The 19163-nt window shown below is 41.6% G+C and overlaps 1 protein-coding gene across 2 annotated transcripts in view; it reads left to right on the top strand.

Moving 5' to 3' along the window:
- The window catches only part of LOC137049632 (meprin A subunit beta-like), a 40149-nt gene extending 31750 nt beyond the window's left edge, over nucleotides 1–8399 (top strand). For both annotated transcript variants that reach the window (XM_067428208.1, XM_067428209.1), the window contains exon 14: nucleotides 6256–8399. In XM_067428208.1, the coding sequence (XP_067284309.1) occupies nucleotides 6256–6346 (91 nt within the window). In that variant the 3' untranslated portion in view covers nucleotides 6347–8399. The remainder of the gene's footprint in view (nucleotides 1–6255) is intronic.
- The last annotated feature ends 10764 nt before the right edge of the window (nucleotides 8400–19163 follow it).

Consider the following 19163-nt stretch of genomic DNA (forward strand, 5'->3'; position numbering starts at 1 on the left):
GGTCTAACGTTAGTGGTAATGTGAACTGGTGTTCTGTGAGGGGTCTAACGTTAGTGGTAATGTGAACTGGTGTTCTGTGAGGGGTCTAACGTTAGTGATAATGTGAACTGGTGTTCTGTGATGGGTCTAACGTTAGTGATAATGTGAACTGGTGTTCTGTGATGGGTCTAACGTTAGTGATAATGTGAACTGGTGTTCTGTGAGGGGTCTAACGTTAGTGATAATGTGAACTGGTGTTCTGTGATGGGTCTAACGTTAGTGATAATGTGAACTGGTGTTCTGTGATGGGTCTAACGTTAGTGATAATGTGAACTGGTGTTCTGTGAGGGGTCTAACGTTAGTGATAATGTGAACTGGTGTTCTGTGATGGGTCTAACGTTAGTGATAATGTGAACTGGTGTTCTGTGATGGGTCTAACGTTAGTGATAATGTGAACTGGTGTTCTGTGATGGGTCTAACGTTAGTGATAATGTGAACTGGTGTTCTGTGATGGGTCTAACGTTAGTGATAATGTGAACTGGTGTTCTGTGATGGGTCTAACGTTAGTGATAATGTGAACTGGTGTTCTGTGATGGGTCTAACGTTAGTGATAATGTGAACTGGTGTTCTGTGATGGGTCTAACGTTAGTGATAATGTGAACTGGTGTTCTGTGATGGGTCTAACGTTAGTGATAATGTGAACTGGTGTTCTGTGATGGGTCTAACGTTAGTGATAATGTGAACTGGTGTTCTGTGATGGGTCTAACGTTAGTGATAATGTGAACTGGTGTTCTGTGATGGGTCTAACGTTAGTGATAATGTGAACTGGTGTTCTGTGATGGGTCTAACGTTAGTGATAATGTGAACTGGTGTTCTGTGATGGGTCTAACGTTAGTGATAATGTGAACTGGTGTTCTGTGATGGGTCTAACGTTAGTGATAATGTGAACTGGTGTTCTGTGATGGGTCTAACGTTAGTGATAATGTGAACTGGTGTTCTGTGATGGGTCTAACGTTAGTGATAATGTGAACTGGTGTTCTGTGATGGGTCTAACGTTAGTGATAATGTGAACTGGTGTTCTGTGAGGGGTCTAACGTTAGTGATAATGTGAACTGGTGTTCTGTGATGGGTCTAACGTTAGTGATAATGTGAACTGGTGTTCTGTGATGGGTCTAACGTTAGTGATAATGTGAACTGGTGTTCTGTGATGGGTCTAACGTTAGTGATAATGTGAACTGGTGTTCTGTGATGGGTCTAACGTTAGTGATAATGTGAACTGGTGTTCTGTGATGGGTCTAACGTTAGTGATAATGTGAACTGGTGTTCTGTGATGGGTCTAACGTTAGTGATAATGTGAACTGGTGTTCTGTGATGGGTCTAACGTTAGTGATAATGTGAACTGGTGTTCTGTGATGGGTCTAACGTTAGTGATAATGTGAACTGGTGTTCTGTGATGGGTCTAACGTTAGTGATAATGTGAACTGGTGTTCTGTGATGGGTCTAACGTTAGTGATAATGTGAACTGGTGTTCTGTGATGGGTCTAACGTTAGTGATAATGTGAACTGGTGTTCTGTGATGGGTCTAACGTTAGTGATAATGTGAACTGGTGTTCTGTGATGGGTCTAACGTTAGTGATAATGTGAACTGGTGTTCTGTGATGGGTCTAACGTTAGTGATAATGTGAACTGGTGTTCTGTGATGGGTCTAACGTTAGTGATAATGTGAACTGGTGTTCTGTGATGGGTCTAACGTTAGTGATAATGTGAACTGGTGTTCTGTGATGGGTCTAACGTTAGTGATAATGTGAACTGGTGTTCTGTGAGGGGTCTAACGTTAGTGATAATGTGAACTGGTGTTCTGTGAGGGGTCTAACGTTAGTGATAATGTGAACTGGTGTTCTGTGATGGGTCTAACGTTAGTGATAATGTGAACTGGTGTTCTGTGAGGGGTCTAACGTTAGTGATAATGTGAACTGGTGTTCTGTGATGGGTCTAACGTTAGTGATAATGTGAACTGGTGTTCTGTGAGGGGTCTAACGTTAGTGGTAATGTGAACTGGTGTTCTGTGAGGGGTCTAACGTTAGTGATAATGTGAACTGGTGTTCTGTGATGGGTCTAACGTTAGTGATAATGTGAACTGGTGTTCTGTGAGGGGTCTAACGTTAGTGATAATGTGAACTGGTGTTCTGTGAGGGGTCTAACGTTAGTGATAATGTGAACTGGTGTTCTGTGAGGGGTCTAACGTTAGTGATAATGTGAACTGGTGTTCTGTGAGGGGTCTAACGTTAGTGATAATGTGAACTGGTGTTCTGTGATGGGTCTAACGTTAGTGATAATGTGAACTGGTGTTCTGTGATGGGTCTAACGTTAGTGATAATGTGAACTGGTGTTCTGTGATGGGTCTACCGTTAGTGATAATGTGAACTTGTGTTCTGTGTGGGGTCTAACGTTAGTGGTAATGTGAACTGGTGTTCTGTGAGGGGTCTAACGTTAGTGGTAATGTGAACTGGTGTTCTGTGAGGGGTCTAACGTTAGTGATAATGTGAACTGGTGTTCTGTGATGGGTCTAACGTTAGTGATAATGTGAACTGGTGTTCTGTGATGGGTCTAACGTTAGTGATAATGTGAACTGGTGTTCTGTGATGGGTCTACCGTTAGTGATAATGTGAACTTGTGTTCTGTGTGGGGTCTAACGTTAGTGGTAATGTGAACTGGTGTTCTGTGAGGGGTCTAACGTTAGTGGTAATGTGAACTGGTGTTCTGTGAGGGGTCTAACGTTAGTGATAATGTGAACTGGTGTTCTGTGATGGGTCTAACGTTAGTGATAATGTGAACTGGTGTTCTGTGATGGGTCTAACGTTAGTGATAATGTGAACTGGTGTTCTGTGAGGGGTCTAACGTTAGTGATAATGTGAACTGGTGTTCTGTGAGGGGTCTAACGTTAGTGATAATGTGAACTGGTGTTCTGTGATGGGTCTAACGTTAGTGATAATGTGAACTGGTGTTCTGTGATGGGTCTAACGTTAGTGATAATGTGAACTGGTGTTCTGTGAGGGGTCTAACGTTAGTGATAATGTGAACTGGTGTTCTGTGATGGGTCTAACGTTAGTGATAATGTGAACTGGTGTTCTGTGATGGGTCTAACGTTAGTGATAATGTGAACTGGTGCTCTGTGATGGGTCTAACGTTAGTGATAATGTGAACTGGTGTTCTGTGAGGGGTCTAACGTTAGTGATAATGTGAACTGGTGTTCTGTGAGGGGTCTACCGTTAGTGATAATGTGAACTGGTGTTCTGTGATGGGTCTAACGTTAGTGATAATGTGAACTGGTGTTCTGTGATGGGTCTAACGTTAGTGATAATGTGAACTGGTGTTCTGTGATGGGTCTAACGTTAGTGATAATGTGAACTGGTGTTCTGTGATGGGTCTAACGTTAGTGATAATGTGAACTGGTGTTCTGTGAGGGGTCTAACGTTAGTGATAATGTGAACTGGTGTTCTGTGAGGGGTCTAACGTTAGTGGTAATGTGAACTGGTGTTCTGTGAGGGGTCTAACGTTAGTGATAATGTGAACTGGTGTTCTGTGATGGGTCTAACGTTAGTGATAATGTGAACTGGTGTTCTGTGATGGGTCTAACGTTAGTGATAATGTGAACTGGTGTTCTGTGATGGGTCTAACGTTAGTGATAATGTGAACTGGTGTTCTGTGAGGGGTCTAACGTTAGTGATAATGTGAACTGGTGTTCTGTGATGGGTCTAACGTTAGTGATAATGTGAACTGGTGTTCTGTGATGGGTCTAACGTTAGTGATAATGTGAACTGGTGTTCTGTGATGGGTCTAACGTTAGTGATAATGTGAACTGGTGTTCTGTGATGGGTCTAACGTTAGTGATAATGTGAACTGGTGTTCTGTGAGGGGTCTAACGTTAGTGATAATGTGAACTGGTGTTCTGTGATGGGTCTAACGTTAGTGATAATGTGAACTGGTGTTCTGTGATGGGTCTAACGTTAGTGATAATGTGAACTGGTGTTCTGTGAGGGGTCTAACGTTAGTGATAATGTGAACTGGTGTTCTGTGATGGGGTCTAACGTTAGTGATAATGTGAACTGGTGTTCTGTGATGGGTCTAACGTTAGTGATAATGTGAACTGGTGTTCTGTGAGGGGTCTAACGTTAGTGATAATGTGAACTGGTGTTCTGTGATGGGTCTAACGTTAGTGATAATGTGAACTGGTGTTCTGTGATGGGTCTAACGTTAGTGATAATGTGAACTGGTGTTCTGTGATGGGTCTAACGTTAGTGATAATGTTAACTGGTGTTCTGTGAGGGGTCTAACGTTAGTGATAATGTGAACTGGTGTTCTGTGAGGGGTCTAACGTTAGTGATAATGTGAACTGGTGTTCTGTGATGGGTCTAACGTTAGTGATAATGTGAACTGGTGTTCTGTGAGGGGTCTAACGTTAGTGGTAATGTGAACTGGTGTTCTGTGAGGGGTCTAACGTTAGTGATAATGTGAACTGGTGTTCTGTGATGGGTCTAACGTTAGTGATAATGTGAACTGGTGTTCTGTGATGGGTCTAACGTTAGTGATAATGTGAACTGGTGTTCTGTGATGGGTCTAACGTTAGTGATAATGTGAACTGGTGTTCTGTGAGGGGTCTAACGTTAGTGATAATGTGAACTGGTGTTCTGTGATGGGTCTAACGTTAGTGGTAATGTGAACTGGTGTTCTGTGATGGGTCTAACGTTAGTGATAATGTGAACTGGTGTTCTGCGATGGGTCTAACGTTAGTGATAATGTGAACTGGTGTTCTGTGATGGGTCTAACGTTAGTGATAATGTGAACTGGTGTTCTGTGAGGGGTCTAACGTTAGTGATAATGTGAACTGGTTTACCCTCCAGTGAAGCATCAGGTGCACGTGTCAGAGAAGACAGCTGTCTATACCTTCACCAGTCAGCATTTACATTAAAGTACACACCTCAAAGTGTTCATCACCTGTTAGAGATGATGTTGTAAACGCATGAATAAATCATTTACAAATCTTTATCACCCGTTACAAATGATCTGTACACGTATACAAGGCATTTACATCGCTTTCTGGGTCCCCTAATCTAAAGTGTAGACTATTCATCACTTGCAAATGTTTTACACATCATTTGTAGATATTTCTCACCCGTTGCAAATGCGTCCATTGATTGCTACAACAAATGTAACTTTAAATGTGAAAATTAAATTCTGCTATTCCTCACCTGTTGCAGTAGAAATGTGTATTGTTAAATAGGTAATTCATCGAATAACTGTAAGCATTTAAGTTAACTCCTATTTGTCACATAACCAATCCCTTCCCTAAACCTACCCGTTTGTGTTTTAAAATAAAAAAACAGGCAGATACGACTGCAGGAACAATTTATTCAAAAAGTACAAATATTCCAAGTGTCCCGAGGCCAAACGATTGGTTTGTGTGAAGTAAATCTGCAGAAGCGATCAGCAGCGTCGAGTCCATCAACCGCCCGATGATTAATGATCTACACATTTCAAAATCTGCCGCTGGAAGAAACGTCACGACAGCTTTGACAGCATTGGCTGTCGTGTGTCTCGTGACCAATTGCGTCATTACGTCAGCTTTGATTGTAAAATGCCAATGGCTCTCGTGTGTCATGTGACCAATTGCGTCCTGCTAAGAGTCAGGACAGGAGTATTATTTGAATGATAATAGGATAAATATGCGTTCATAAAGGGATCATTTCAATGATTAAAACATTAAGATCAACTCTGTTCTTCACATAAAGATATCGTATGACTTCAGAACACGTTGAATACAACATGAGCTAATACTTTTATACTGTTTTTGGTCAGTTTTTGCAATAAAAAGTAGCCTATTTATATTTATAAAATCATGAATACTTTTACAAATGCAAAGAATTAAATGCGTATTGATCTGATGCATTGGGATATGCATCAATACATTATATGGGCTACTCATTTGTTCATGATTAATTGATTAATTTGTTCATATTATTTATTGAGATAATAGTATATTGACATTTCGTTGATTAATAATATATTAACTAGTAACTTAACCATTTACTAAGGATCTGTTTGATTATTTTATGAAATTGTATTTTTTTTTAAAGATAGGCCTAACATATGACAGATTTGTAAATCGTTACCATATTAATCACTTATGAATGTATAATTATGATTTGTAAATCATAAATAGTAAATAGTAAATCTATTGCATTAATGGCGTTTATCTTCCCATCTCTCCACTTTTAGCGAGTGTGTGGACATATTTTGCAGCTCCAGTGGCAGGACGGCTTCCTCTCTGATCATCCTGATGCTTTGCTTTCTTTTGCTGGAGATTTAATCATGACGAATCACCATTATCACTGCTCTCTACATCTGAATACACAAGATTTCAATCTGTCTGTGTTATTAATTATAGGAGGTGCTTGCATATAATCTACAATCAATGTTAATCTTAGCTTTAATCAGAGTAGTTATCAATATATTGTCCTTTTGAGCGTTTATTGTAATCAGTGTCCGATTCAGACATTCTCTGTAGAGGTTAAGGGTAAATATTCAAAATATTTCAGTCTTTTCAATGTAATAAATCACTGCATGAATATTGTTGGTTATTGACGTATTGATTTTGATATTGATGGGTAAATTCTTTTAATCAACATGTTGGTGGCCAGCTGACTGATAACTAATAACATAAAGTTGTGGGTTAACAATCAAAGTTGTGTACTTTAATGATAGACCACAAAGTCTGAACATTGAAACGTACACAACTGTAACGTTTATCCACTGAAGAGGCAAGGTTGAGAACCCAAGTGCAGTTTTTATTTGTACAACTTACATCCAACACATAAAACAAACTTGGCTTGGCAAAAATAAACTAAAGACTTTACTAAAACATAACTTGACCTAACATAAAGACAAGGACTCACCAACTAGCCCGTTACAACAATTAATATCAGACAAAGACTATGGCAACATGAGGGCTTAAATACACAAGGGCTAATGACAAGACAAGGAACACCTGTGAACAATGATCAACCTATAGAGGGAATGCATCGACGTCACTTTCCCGCCGTAACGCGCCCCCTCAGCCGGGGCTGAGTGGCAGAAGAGCTGCTGCGTGACTGGAGTTAGTGGAGGAAAACACGAGTAGAGCAAACGATCCTTACAACTTACCAAAGATTCAGTGATCCGTGGATAATGATATGCAGACAGGAATCGTGTTTTCCTGACATTTTTAGGAGCCTCATTTCGACATGACCGTTTATAACTGTCATTCATCACATTTTTCAAGTGAATCCCGCATGTATATGTGGATGGGTCCGTGTTTTGAAGCGTGTAGTGGTGGTAATATACTTTATATTCACTAAAAGCTGTCACTCATTCAATAAACGCAATCTCACAAAGTTCCACAGTGACGTTGGTATACAATGAATCTCTTATTTTCACAATCTCTGCACTTACAGAGGATTGCTGCGCGTGTTTAACTGAACTCAGCGCCTGGACAAACGCTCGAGCGGTAAGTGATTCCAAATTCAACACCTGTGATTGGCCAATTCCGTTGTAGAAGTCCACAAACATGTCTGTGATTGGCTACATTACTCACCGAGGCGAAAACACGTTGGAAATGTTATCATTTGACGAGTGCAAATACAGATACACACTGGATCTTTTGCTAGCTCCTTTACGCTGATAATATGCAGTTATTACGAATTCTTACAAAGGATTACATATCCTAGACAAGCAGTTATGGGCAGCGTTTCACTCTAAGAGCAGAAGCAGCAGCAGGTGTTAGTGGTTTGAGTGAGAAAATGACACGCTATTATCAAGTCCGTCTCAAGCTCAGAACAGCGATTGTAACCCCTTCTGTTCGGACCGGGACTCAAACCCGGGTCCCCCGGCATGAGAGTCGGACGCTCTAACAAGGAGGCTAAAGGCTGCAACCTCTAGCGTCGGTCGCTAGAGCGTCTCTTGAGGTCAGAGGAGTGAGGTTTACTCGCACCGCAACTACTACCAGCTGGCCTCCGTTACACGATGACTATGCAGTCCATGGACAAGCCTCCCCTACCCCCCTTCTGGCGCCGGGCCTGGTTTTGTGAGTTTTCGCTGCATTCGCGCTGTAAACCAATGCTGCCTCTCAGTCTTTCTGGCACTCAGCGGGGCGTAATAACAGTCACTCCAGCTGACGATGACGTCACGTGCATTCCCTCTATAAACCAATGACAACATGACACAAGAACACGAGGCAGGAATACATGAGGGCATAGAGTCACATGATCAGGGAACACATGACGAAACCAGGAAGTGCAGGACAACATGACAGTGAACATAAAAACCTAAAAACATGAACCTACACCAAAACACCCTGTGACAACAACTAAGATTACACAATAAACTCTTTTATTGTCATCATCGCTTCATCTTCAGCTCTTCTCTGGCTCTAAATCTATCTAATCGAATCTTTCTGATGTGGCGATCAAGTCGATCTAACATTCTGGCACAATCTAACAACAGAGATTTCACTTTAAATTTAATCTGTCCAAAGTCTCTCATTTACATTTAATCATTTAGCAGACACCTTTATCCAAAGCAACTTACAAAAAGGGGAGAGCAATAGAAGCAATGAAACAAACAAGGGCAACAACCTTCAAGAGCTGTAAGAAGTCCGAGTTAATCGAGTACAGTACACAATAATTTTTTTTCTTAGACAAACAAACAAACAGAATATTTAATTGGATAGTTAAGTGCTAGTCTTTATTGGTCAGATGCAGTTGGAGAAGATGTGTCTTAAGATGCTTTTTGAAAATGGCTACAGAGTCGGCTGCACAAATTGAGATCGGCAGGTCATTCCACCAGCTTGGAATGGTCCAGGAAAAGGTCTGTGAGAGAGATTTCATCCCTCTTTGGTCTTAAGTCTTAACAAGCGAGTCTAGGGATGATGAAGATAGGCGTAACATGCGCTCTCTTCGGCTCATTAAAGACCACTCTCGCCGCTGCATTCTGGATCAGCTGCAAGGGTTTGATAGTGCATGCTGGAAGCCCAGCCAGAAGAGCATTACAATAATCCAGTCTGGAGAGAACAAGAGCTTGGACCAGGAGTTGTGCAGCCTGTTCTGATAGGAAGGGTCTAATCTTTCTAAAGTTGTATAAAGCAAATCTGCAGGACCGGGCTGTTGCAGTAATGTGGTCAGTGAAGATTAACTGGTCATCAATCACAACTCCAAGGTTCCTGGTTGTCCTGGAAGGAGTTTATAGTTGATGAACAAAGCTGAATGGAGAAATGTTGATGAAGTGCTGGGTTATTTGAGACAACAAGTAGTTCTGTCTTTGCAAGATTGAGTTTAAGATGATGCTCTTTCATCCAGTCAGAAATGTCTGCCAGACAGGCAGCGATACGAACACTGACTGTAGGATCATCTGGTTGAAATGAGAAGTAGAGTTGAGTGTCATCAGCATAGCAGTGATAGGAGAAGCCGTGTTTCTGAATGACAGACAGAGCCTAATGATGACATGTAGATGGAGAAGAGAAGTGGTCCAAGCACTGGGCCTTGGGGGACTCCAGTAGCTAGATGATGTGACTTAGACACTACACCTCTCCATGACACCCTGTAGGACCTACCAGAGAGGTAAGACCTGAACCACTGGAGGGCAGTTCCTGAGATCCCCGTCTTCTTAAGTGTTGACAGGAGGATCTGGTGGTTAACTGTGTCAAAAGCAGCAGACAGATCCAGAATGAGCACTGAGGATTTGGAAGCTGCTTTTGCCAGTCTCAGTGCCTCAGTTACCGAGAGTAGGGCAGTCTCAGTAGAATGGCCGCTTTTGAAGCCGGATTGGTTGTTGTCCAGGAGGTTGTTCTGTTCAAGAAACACAGAGTTGATTGAACATAACTCGCTCAAGTGTCTTTGCAATGAAAGGCAGAAGGGATACTGGAATACCGGATTTTCTGAAAGTGCTGGATTCAGAGAGGGTTTCTTAAGCAGTGGGGTTACCTGAGCCTGCTTAAATGCTGTGGGAAAGGTTCCTGTGTGAAGAGAAGTTTTGACAATGTGAGTGAGTGCAGGAGTGATTGAAGAAGAAATGGCCTGAAGGAGGTGAGTGGGTATAGGATCAAGCGGACGGTAGTGGGTGGAGCATGTGTGTGTTAGTTGTGGAGATGTGTGTGTCAGATTGTGGTGAGGAGAACTGGTTGCTGATGAAGGAGGTTTTGTTTGTGAAAAATGATGCAAAATCATTGTCTCAGAGTTGATGAAGGAGGGGGAGGAGGAGGAGGAGGACAAAGAAGAGAGGAGAAGGTTTTGAAGAGTTGGCGAGAGTCAGAGCAATTGTTGATTTTGTTGTGGTAGTATGTTGTTTTAGCAGTGGAGACATTTGTAGAGAAAGAAGAGAGAAGAGACTGATACAAGGTAAGGTCAGTATAGTTTTTAGATTTCTGCCATTTCCTCTCTGCCGCCCTGAGTCCAGAGCGATGTTCACGGAGAACATCAGACAGCCAGGGGGCAGATGGGGTGGGGCGGGCTGGTCTGGATGAAAGGGGGCAAAAACTGTCTAAGGAGGATGTTAGAGTGGAGCAAAGAGTGTCGGTAGCAATGTTAGTGTCCAGTGCTGAGAACTGAGCAGGTGGAGGGAGTGAAGATGATACCATAGTGGATAGGCGAGAGGGAGAGAGTGAGCGTAGATTACGCCGAAAGCTAATCTGTGTAGTAGTGTGTGTTGTGTCAGGAGTCAGTATGAGGTTAAGAGTGATGAGAAAGTGGTCTGAGGTGTGTAATGGAGTAACTAAAGTGTTGTCCGTGGAGCAGTTGCGTGTGTAGACCAGGTCTAATTGATTACCTGATCTGTGAGTAGCCGTAGTAGATACTAACTTAAGGTCAAATGAAGTCAGTAGAGTGCTGAAGTCTGCAGCTAGGTGTTTATCAAGATGGATGTTGAAGTCACCAAGCAGAACCAGAGGAGTGCCATCCTCAGGGAAGCTAGAAAGTAACACATCCAACTCCTCCACAAAGTTACCGAGGTGACCTGGAGGACGATAGACCACTACCACATGGAATTTAACAGAGTGAGTAATAGTGATTGAGTGTGAATCAAATGAACTGGCCAATAGAGATGGTAAGGGATCAAATTTCCAATCATTTGAGATAAGCAAACCAGTACCCCCACCCCTCCCAATTTGAATAGAGCAGTGTTTCCCAACCTTTTTCCAGTCATGGCACCCTTTGAAAATGTTCTAATTTTGTGGCACCCCCATACATACGTTACCCTAGGGGTGTAACAGTACAGATTGCTCACGGTTCGGTTTGTATCATGGTTTTAGGTTCAGGGTTTCAGTACAGTTCGGTATTTGCTATATTCTGGGAAAGAAAGAACTACTGTCAAAAAAATAAAGAAAATAAGAACAACTAACTTAAATACAAGCATCAGCACAAATAAATACTATTGAGCAAAGATGAGAATAAAATAAACAATGCTTTTCAGGTTTTTCAGGTAGGTCTAACATTAGTTTTTAGGTAGAGAAATTGAATACATTAATCAAATGTAAAATAACTGCACATTTAAGTGTTTAAATTAAAGATTAATCCTTATTAAACTTACAAAAGCTATTCAATCAAGAGCAGTGAGTGATGTCCTTATCTTTTGTTTGACATTAAACAGACAGCAGTAAAGGCTACTGCCCCTTTAATGCGTGGTTATGCATCGTCTTTCTCGACTGTATAAAGTTCACTTAAGGCATATTCAGACTATGTCTGCTTGGATACTCATCAAGATGGACATGTTGACACACTTTTTGTGTGAGTTTGTCCGTTCAAGTGCAAGACTTGAAAGAGAACTCAATATTTGCGTGCTGTGAGACGTGCGCACACTTTTGGACGAGCGCACAGAGACAGATCTTCTCACACTGCAGAGAGTTCTCATTCGCGTCTTCTGGCGAATATACCCGGGTGATAACGGCGAAATGACTGGTCATACGGCAGCACTCGCATGCATTGAACACAGTTTACAAAGATAGACCGTTTTGCCCTCGTTTTTCTTTTATTGTCGCTGTTGTAGTGTAGCCTATCACTGAGGAACCAGCACGTGTATCCATCGACAGAAACATACATAAAGCATTATTTTTCAAGTTACAACCCATATTGAAGATGCGTCATCAGATGTAAGATGAACTGCGGTGCAAGTACGTGTCGGCAACTTTTACACGGCACCCCTGCTCATGTCAGACGGCACCACGGTTGGGAAACCCTGGAATAGAGAGTAAAGTAGCAGAGGATTTAGGTAGACTACGGAAATTATTAGGATTGCGGCGTCTCACGCGTGATATGTTAGTAGTAATAGTAGAGATTTGAAAGCACATGGTGAATGCTGTCAGAGATAAGGCCAGATAGAAAAACAACAAATGAACAAAAGCTGAACACAAATAATGAAAAGGAAAACAATACTCAAGTGCCTTGTCGGGGTCCTTGCTCAGGAGGAGTTGTACAGGGAAGAGTTGAAGTCTTTACACTCGTCGGCCTTCACACGAGGGCTGCCGCTTCCGCGGACTATCACTCACCTGGGTATCGTTATTGAAAGCAGCTGGGAATGCCCCCAACAAACACGTTGACCCACGTGATAACAACATTACAACAACTCCCCACACACAGCGAGCCTACACCAGAACTACTAATACACAATAATATACTACACAAACAAACTAATCTAACAACAGCTGAGCAAACAATCAAATGAGAAGAGTTAGAAACACTTACACATTAGCTGTCCTCCTCTTGATCATTGCCTCTCTCTAGCCAAAGGCTACAAACACACTGTGCTAAATACCGTGCCTGGCCACAACCCAACAAATGTGTCTCTCTTCAGAAGAGGTGTAATAACTAGTTACTAATACTTTTGTTACAGTACTTCAGTAAATTTTTTTCAACTGTAAGAATATAATTCACCTGAAAGCGAACTCAACAGTTCAAAGATGCAATAAAGTGTCCTGCACACTGTGCAACTTTTTTTTAAATCCTTTGGAAATGTTGCTTGCCGGACAGTAAGAACATGATCCCTGATCTAATACATGTCACACTGTAGGATCTCGGTTGTCATTATGTCAGACTGTACGACAGTCAAACGCGAAAAAACGGACGCAAGCAAGAGACTCGTACGGACTGAGTTTTACGTCATCAATCCGTGACACGTTCGGTAAGGGTGAGCCACATTCACAGGCATAACTGTAACGTTCACCAAACAACAAAAACAAGCGGTGCAGTTCATTTTGATAATGTCTTGTCTTGATAAAGACAAGAAGAAGGGAAAAAACATGTTACTCCAGTTAATTTCCCCTGTAGTAAGTAAGTCTGGCCAGTAGGAATGTCCTACAAACTTTGAAACGTAAAAAAGCCTTTTAGTTACTAGCCTGAGTTACTGTGAATTTGCAGACGGTCCCTAACACAGCCTCAGCGGATACTTTAACTTGTTAAATTAGCTACTGCTCCTTTAAGGCGGACCGTACTCTCCTCTTACTCGCTGATGGGAGGGTAGTCTGTAGTAGATGAAGCGCAAGCTGTGAACGCCGCATGGATGCGTTCTACATTTCTGTTGCTCTTTGCCGTTTGTTTTTCTGTTTAGTAACGCAGTTGTCAGTGGAGTGTTTAACTGCCCCATGTGTGCGAGGGATTTACGGTGATAATAAACCCCCTTTGAAAAGTCTGATACGTGAGTTTGCTTCACTTGGCTGCAACCATTCAAGCCAGCTATCCGGCCCCTCTGTGTGAAGTGTGTAATACGACATACAATATTAGTCACAAAAAAGAAAACATTGTCATTTTTAATAAGAATTTGCTTTGGCCTGAATGTGCGCGATTCATTGTGAACTGCTCTGACTGAAGCATTGATGTGCGAGCCCGTAGACGCTCAGATCATCTGAAACGTGAGGCTCACATTATCAGCTGGTTCCAACTAGTGGCTGATCGTTTGGCATATGAGCTTTGTATTGGCATCTTTTATTGATTTAGCTTTACCAGCAAGTAACATTATATTTATAGTTCATCACCACAGTAACCTTGTGCGGGTCCATGATGAACGCAATTCTCGCGTGTGAAGAGTATCTGTCTGTAGTACGCAGTAGAGTGTGGATAGGGCCGCATTTTTCTGTCCGAGCCCGGCCCGCGTCCGAAATCTGCAACATGGGATCTATTTACATAATCTATCCATCAAAGTTGCTGAAGTTGCGCTCACTGGAATGACGAGGATGCCGCACGTGTTGCGCGTTGTTGTCATGGCAACATAAACACATTTCCGCATGCAGGAAGACGGATGTTAGGGTAATATTTTACATTTATTTTAATCACAAAAACAAACCATTGCATCAAGTTAAACAGGCCCATTGGCTGCTTGCATAATAAGCAGTTTTAAATTTAAAAGGTTCAATGGCTTATCGTGCTGACGTGACCGAGCCCGACCCGAACGTCATTTCTAAATATCTGTCCGAACCCGACCCGACCCGACCCGTCGGTATCCATCCTCTAGTACGCAGAGGCGGCAATCGCAAGAAAGATTGATGCCTGTAACAATTATTTAAGATCATTTTTTATTTCTGTTGTAGTTTCCCCTGTTGCAAGACTGCGGTGTACAGTTTTTACACTGTCCGAGCGCAACTCTGTCGTCATTTTTAATTTATTTATTTATTTTCTAAAACAACTAGCTGTTAACATAACGCTAATGTTTGATTATCTGCACATGTTCCTCCTGAAATTCTGTTAATAAAAACTTCACTTAGTTTGATGTACATGTAAGTGTGAACTTGTGAAATGTTTCTGAACGGAGCGGCACGTCTTGCCCAAAAGGGCCATGTCACTCCTCTTTTAATCTCTCTGCACTTGTGTATAGTGATGGCCAAATGAGGCTTCCTGAACCACTGAGGCTTTCCAGCCCATTGGTTCACCAAAAGGTTCATTTACCTGAAGCCTCACGAAACAGTGTGCTCCCTAGTGACACCTGCTGTGCAAAGCAATGCATCGCACACAAATCTACTCATCCTGAGCGGTCTATGATCCTGAGCAACCAAATTATCATAGTGTGGGCACACCCTTTTTCTATTGCCTGTGTATTAATAAAGTATTTTACTCTGCTTGTATTAACCTATGCACACACAACTCACACAAACACACAACTTTGTGTTCAACTAATATGAGGAGAGGTTTTGCTGCACTAATAATAAGCTACAGTACATTACTTTCAGCGCCCATGAAGGGAAATAACTAACATGTACTGGTAAATTACTGGTCTACATTCCCATGATGCATTACGTCACCGTTTATTTCAAACTGTTTACATCTTCAGTCAGAAAACAAGGATTAATGCATTCACACACGCATGCATGTGAGCACACAAATACACACACACATGGGCTGGATGTCTGAGCCTAAACGATCAGGTGTCCCCCGTTTGGGGTTTGTTTGCTACTGCTACGTGCCGTGTTGAGAACCCCAATAGTAGATTTGAATGTTTGCAGACGGAAAATGAATAACACAGCTACAAGTCAGTAAACAATTCAAATAATTGTGTTTTTAAAATACACAATGTAAAGTTAGATGGTTTGAAATAACTTCCTGATTAGCAAGTTTATTTAGCCTCTCCTCACAACTCCTCTCTAAGTAATATCCCTTTGTGTAGAAATTATTTTCCTGGAGTAACTGCATTTATCAGTAATTGAACTCTTGTTGATAAACAACTTGTTTTATCATTCCTTTCATTTTTCTAAGTTAGTCAGGAATTGTCACAATGTACAGATGCAAACTTTGCAGTTTGCCTTTTCACCAACTAACTTTTTTATACAAAACAACTCCAACATAGGGCAAATTTCTTTCCAAAGAAAACATCAACCCGCATGTCAGCGGAAAATGATCTGCCAGTCACACCAAGGCTCATCATGCATGGTAAGTATGAAATATATCGTAAATAATTCATGTGTTTTGGTAGTTTTATGGTGAGAACAAATTTCACGAGATAGCCTTCTAATTTAATCTACATGGATGAAAGTGACACTCATTGCATTGATGAGCAGTTAGATGTGCTTTCAGTGTCTTCTATGTATTTAACATTGAATACCAATAAGAGTCCGCCAGTGCCACATTAGAACTCATCGAAAGGTACATGTGCAATAATGTAAAATGAGTTTGCCACAGTTGTGCATTTTATTTTTATTTACAGGTCCTTCTCAGAAAATTTCATTCATTAGTTGCCATAATGTAATGATAACAACTTTCATATATTTTCGATTCATTGCACACCAACTGAAATATTTCAGGTCTTTTATTGTTTTAATACTGATGACTTTGGCACACAGCTCATGTATGCTTCAATAGCGGCCTTAAGCTCATCCAGAGTGTTGGGTCTTGCGTCTCTCAACTTTCTCTTCACAATATCCCACAGATTCTCTATGGGGTTCAGGTCAGGAGAGTTGAACACAGTAATACCATGGTCAGTAAACCATTTACCAGTGGTTTTGGCACTGTGAGCAGGTGCCAGGTCATGCTGAAAAACCAAATCTTCATCTCCATAAAGCTTTTCAGCAGATGGAAGCATGAAGTGCTCCAAAATCTCCTGATAGTGAGCTGCATTGACCCTACCCTTGATAAAACACAGCGGACCAACACCAGCAGCTGACATGGCACCCCAGACCATCTCTGACTGTAGGGACTTGACACTGGACTTCAGGCATTTGGGCATTTCCTTCTCCCCAGTCTTCCTCCAGACTCTGGCACCTTGATTTCCGAATGACATGCAAAATTTGCTTTCATCCGAAAAAGTACTTTGGACCACTGAGCAACAGTCCAGTGCTGCTTCTCTGTAGCCCAAAGTGTCTTGACCTGGGGAATGCGGCACCTGTAGCCCATTTCCTGCTCACGCCTGTGCACGTCGGCTCTGGATGTTTCTACTCCAGACTCAGTCCACTGCTTCCGCAGGTCCCCCAAGGTCTGGAATCGGTCCTTCTCCACAATCTTCCTCAGGCTCCGCTCACCTCTTCTCGTTGTGCAGCGTTTTTTACCACACTTTTTCCTTCCCACAGACTTCCCACTGAGGTGCCTTGATACAGCACTCTGGGAACAGCCTATTCGTTCAGAAATGTCTTTCTGTGTCTTCCCCTCTCGCTTGAGGGTGTCAATGATGGCCTTCTGAACAGCAGTCAGGTCGGCAGTCTTACCCATGATTACGGTTTTGAGTAATGAACCAGGCTGGGAGTTTTTAAAAGCCTCAGGAATCTTTTGCAGGTGTTTAGAGTTAGTTAGTTGATTCAGATGATTAGGTTAATAGCTCGTTTATTAAATATCTTAAACTGTGTGTGAAGATGAACGGAGGTCTTACGGGTGTGGAAGACATTAGGGGGAGGAGTTAATTACATTTCATTTTGGGGTGAACTAACCCTTTAAGCCATCCTAGGTGTATATGATTTTCTTATTTCAGTCGAACACTGAGTTATATTAAAACATATCCTTTTACTTCTAAGCATTCTAATGGTAGTGAATGGTACCTGAGCTTTTGAAGCTCATAATAGCTCTCCACTCGGCTCCAGGTTAATAAAGGCCTTCTCTGTAGCAGTCAGGGAGTGTCGGAAGCCTGTTTGAGAACTAAGATGGTGCTGATGAAGATATTTGATGAAATGGGGCAGATCTTCAGCTTTTCTTCTCTCATGCAGCGGCGTCAAACCTTGGAGACAGCCTGGCAGGACTGACAGTGTTCGGCACCAATGAAGAAGACCCGTACATCACCATCAAAAGACACGGTGAGGACACACACACACACACACTGGAAGAATGTCACGTTTTCTGGTATTCTGCCTTTTCTCCAATCCGTTCTCTGTGCTTTCTAGGGATCATTGCTGTCAGGAGTGTGTGTGTGTGTGTGTGTGTGTGTGTGTGTGTGTGTGTGTGTGTGTGTGTGTGTGTGTGTGTGTGTGTGTGTGTGTGTGTGTGTGTGTGTGTGTGTGTGTGTGTGTGTGTACACCCGCAAGACCTCCGTTCATCTTCACACACAGTTTAAGATATTTTAGATTTAGTCCGAGAGCGTATGCAAGTGTATGCACACTATACTGTCCATGTCCAGAAAGGGAATAAAAACATCATCACAGTAGTCCATATGAGACATCAGTGGGTTAATTCATGATTCGGATCACCAATGTCTCGTGATTTCAGCAGTTTGACACGCGATCTGAATCATGAATCAATACGCTGATTCATAACAGTTTGAATCTTTATTTGAGGATTGAACACAAACGCGGAAGAGAAGCCAATGCTGAATAAAGTCGTAGTTTTTGTTATTTTTGGACCCAAATGTATTTTGGATGCTTCAAGAGACTCTAATTAACCCACTGATGTCTCATATGGACTAGGGAGAGGAGTTAATGACAGACATTTCATTTTGGTACTGACCCAAATAACCAGTTCTGGTTCCCCTAACCTCTTTACTCCGACATCATTTACCCTGCTGTACGTCAGTGATCGTCCAGCAATCCCACGTCCCCAATAGCATAAGCGGCGTGGAAACGGCTCAATGGACGTCAATCAGCATAGCCATCTGCAAACCGCGTCCTTCACGAACTTGTTTAATCCACACTGCAAAAAATGCTCTTATTTCGTATTTTTTTCTTGTTTCCAGTCCAAATATCTAAATATTCTTAAATCAAGATTAGTTTACTATATGAGTAAAATGACATTTTTGCTTGTTTTCTGGGGGGAAAATATCAAAATGAAGTGAGTTTGGGACGGAAACAAGAAACAAATTTTTAAAAAGAAATAAGATTATTTGTCTCTCCCCATTGGCAGATCATTGTGCCTGTTTTAAGCAAAAACTCACTTCATTTAGATTTTATTTTTAACAAAACATGAAAAAATATCTTATGACATTTTACTTATCTGGTAAAAGCATCTTGATTTAAGAATATTTAGATATTTACACTAGAAACAAGACAAAAATACTAAGTAAGAAGAGCATTTTTTGTAGTGCAAGCACATTAACCTTCATATGGAGGATTAAATAATATTTAATTTATGCATTAATATGTAAGTTTGTTAACTTGGAGGCCTATCGCTGACACTGCACAACCAGGCTTTACGTTAAGTGCCAAAAAAACAATGACTTCAACACAATATTGGGTTTTAAAATATGATTTTATTAACAGGCATTAA

This window comes from Pseudorasbora parva, chromosome 20 (assembly GCF_024679245.1).
Source record: "Pseudorasbora parva isolate DD20220531a chromosome 20, ASM2467924v1, whole genome shotgun sequence".
NCBI classification, from domain to species: Eukaryota; Metazoa; Chordata; class Actinopteri; order Cypriniformes; family Gobionidae; genus Pseudorasbora; species Pseudorasbora parva.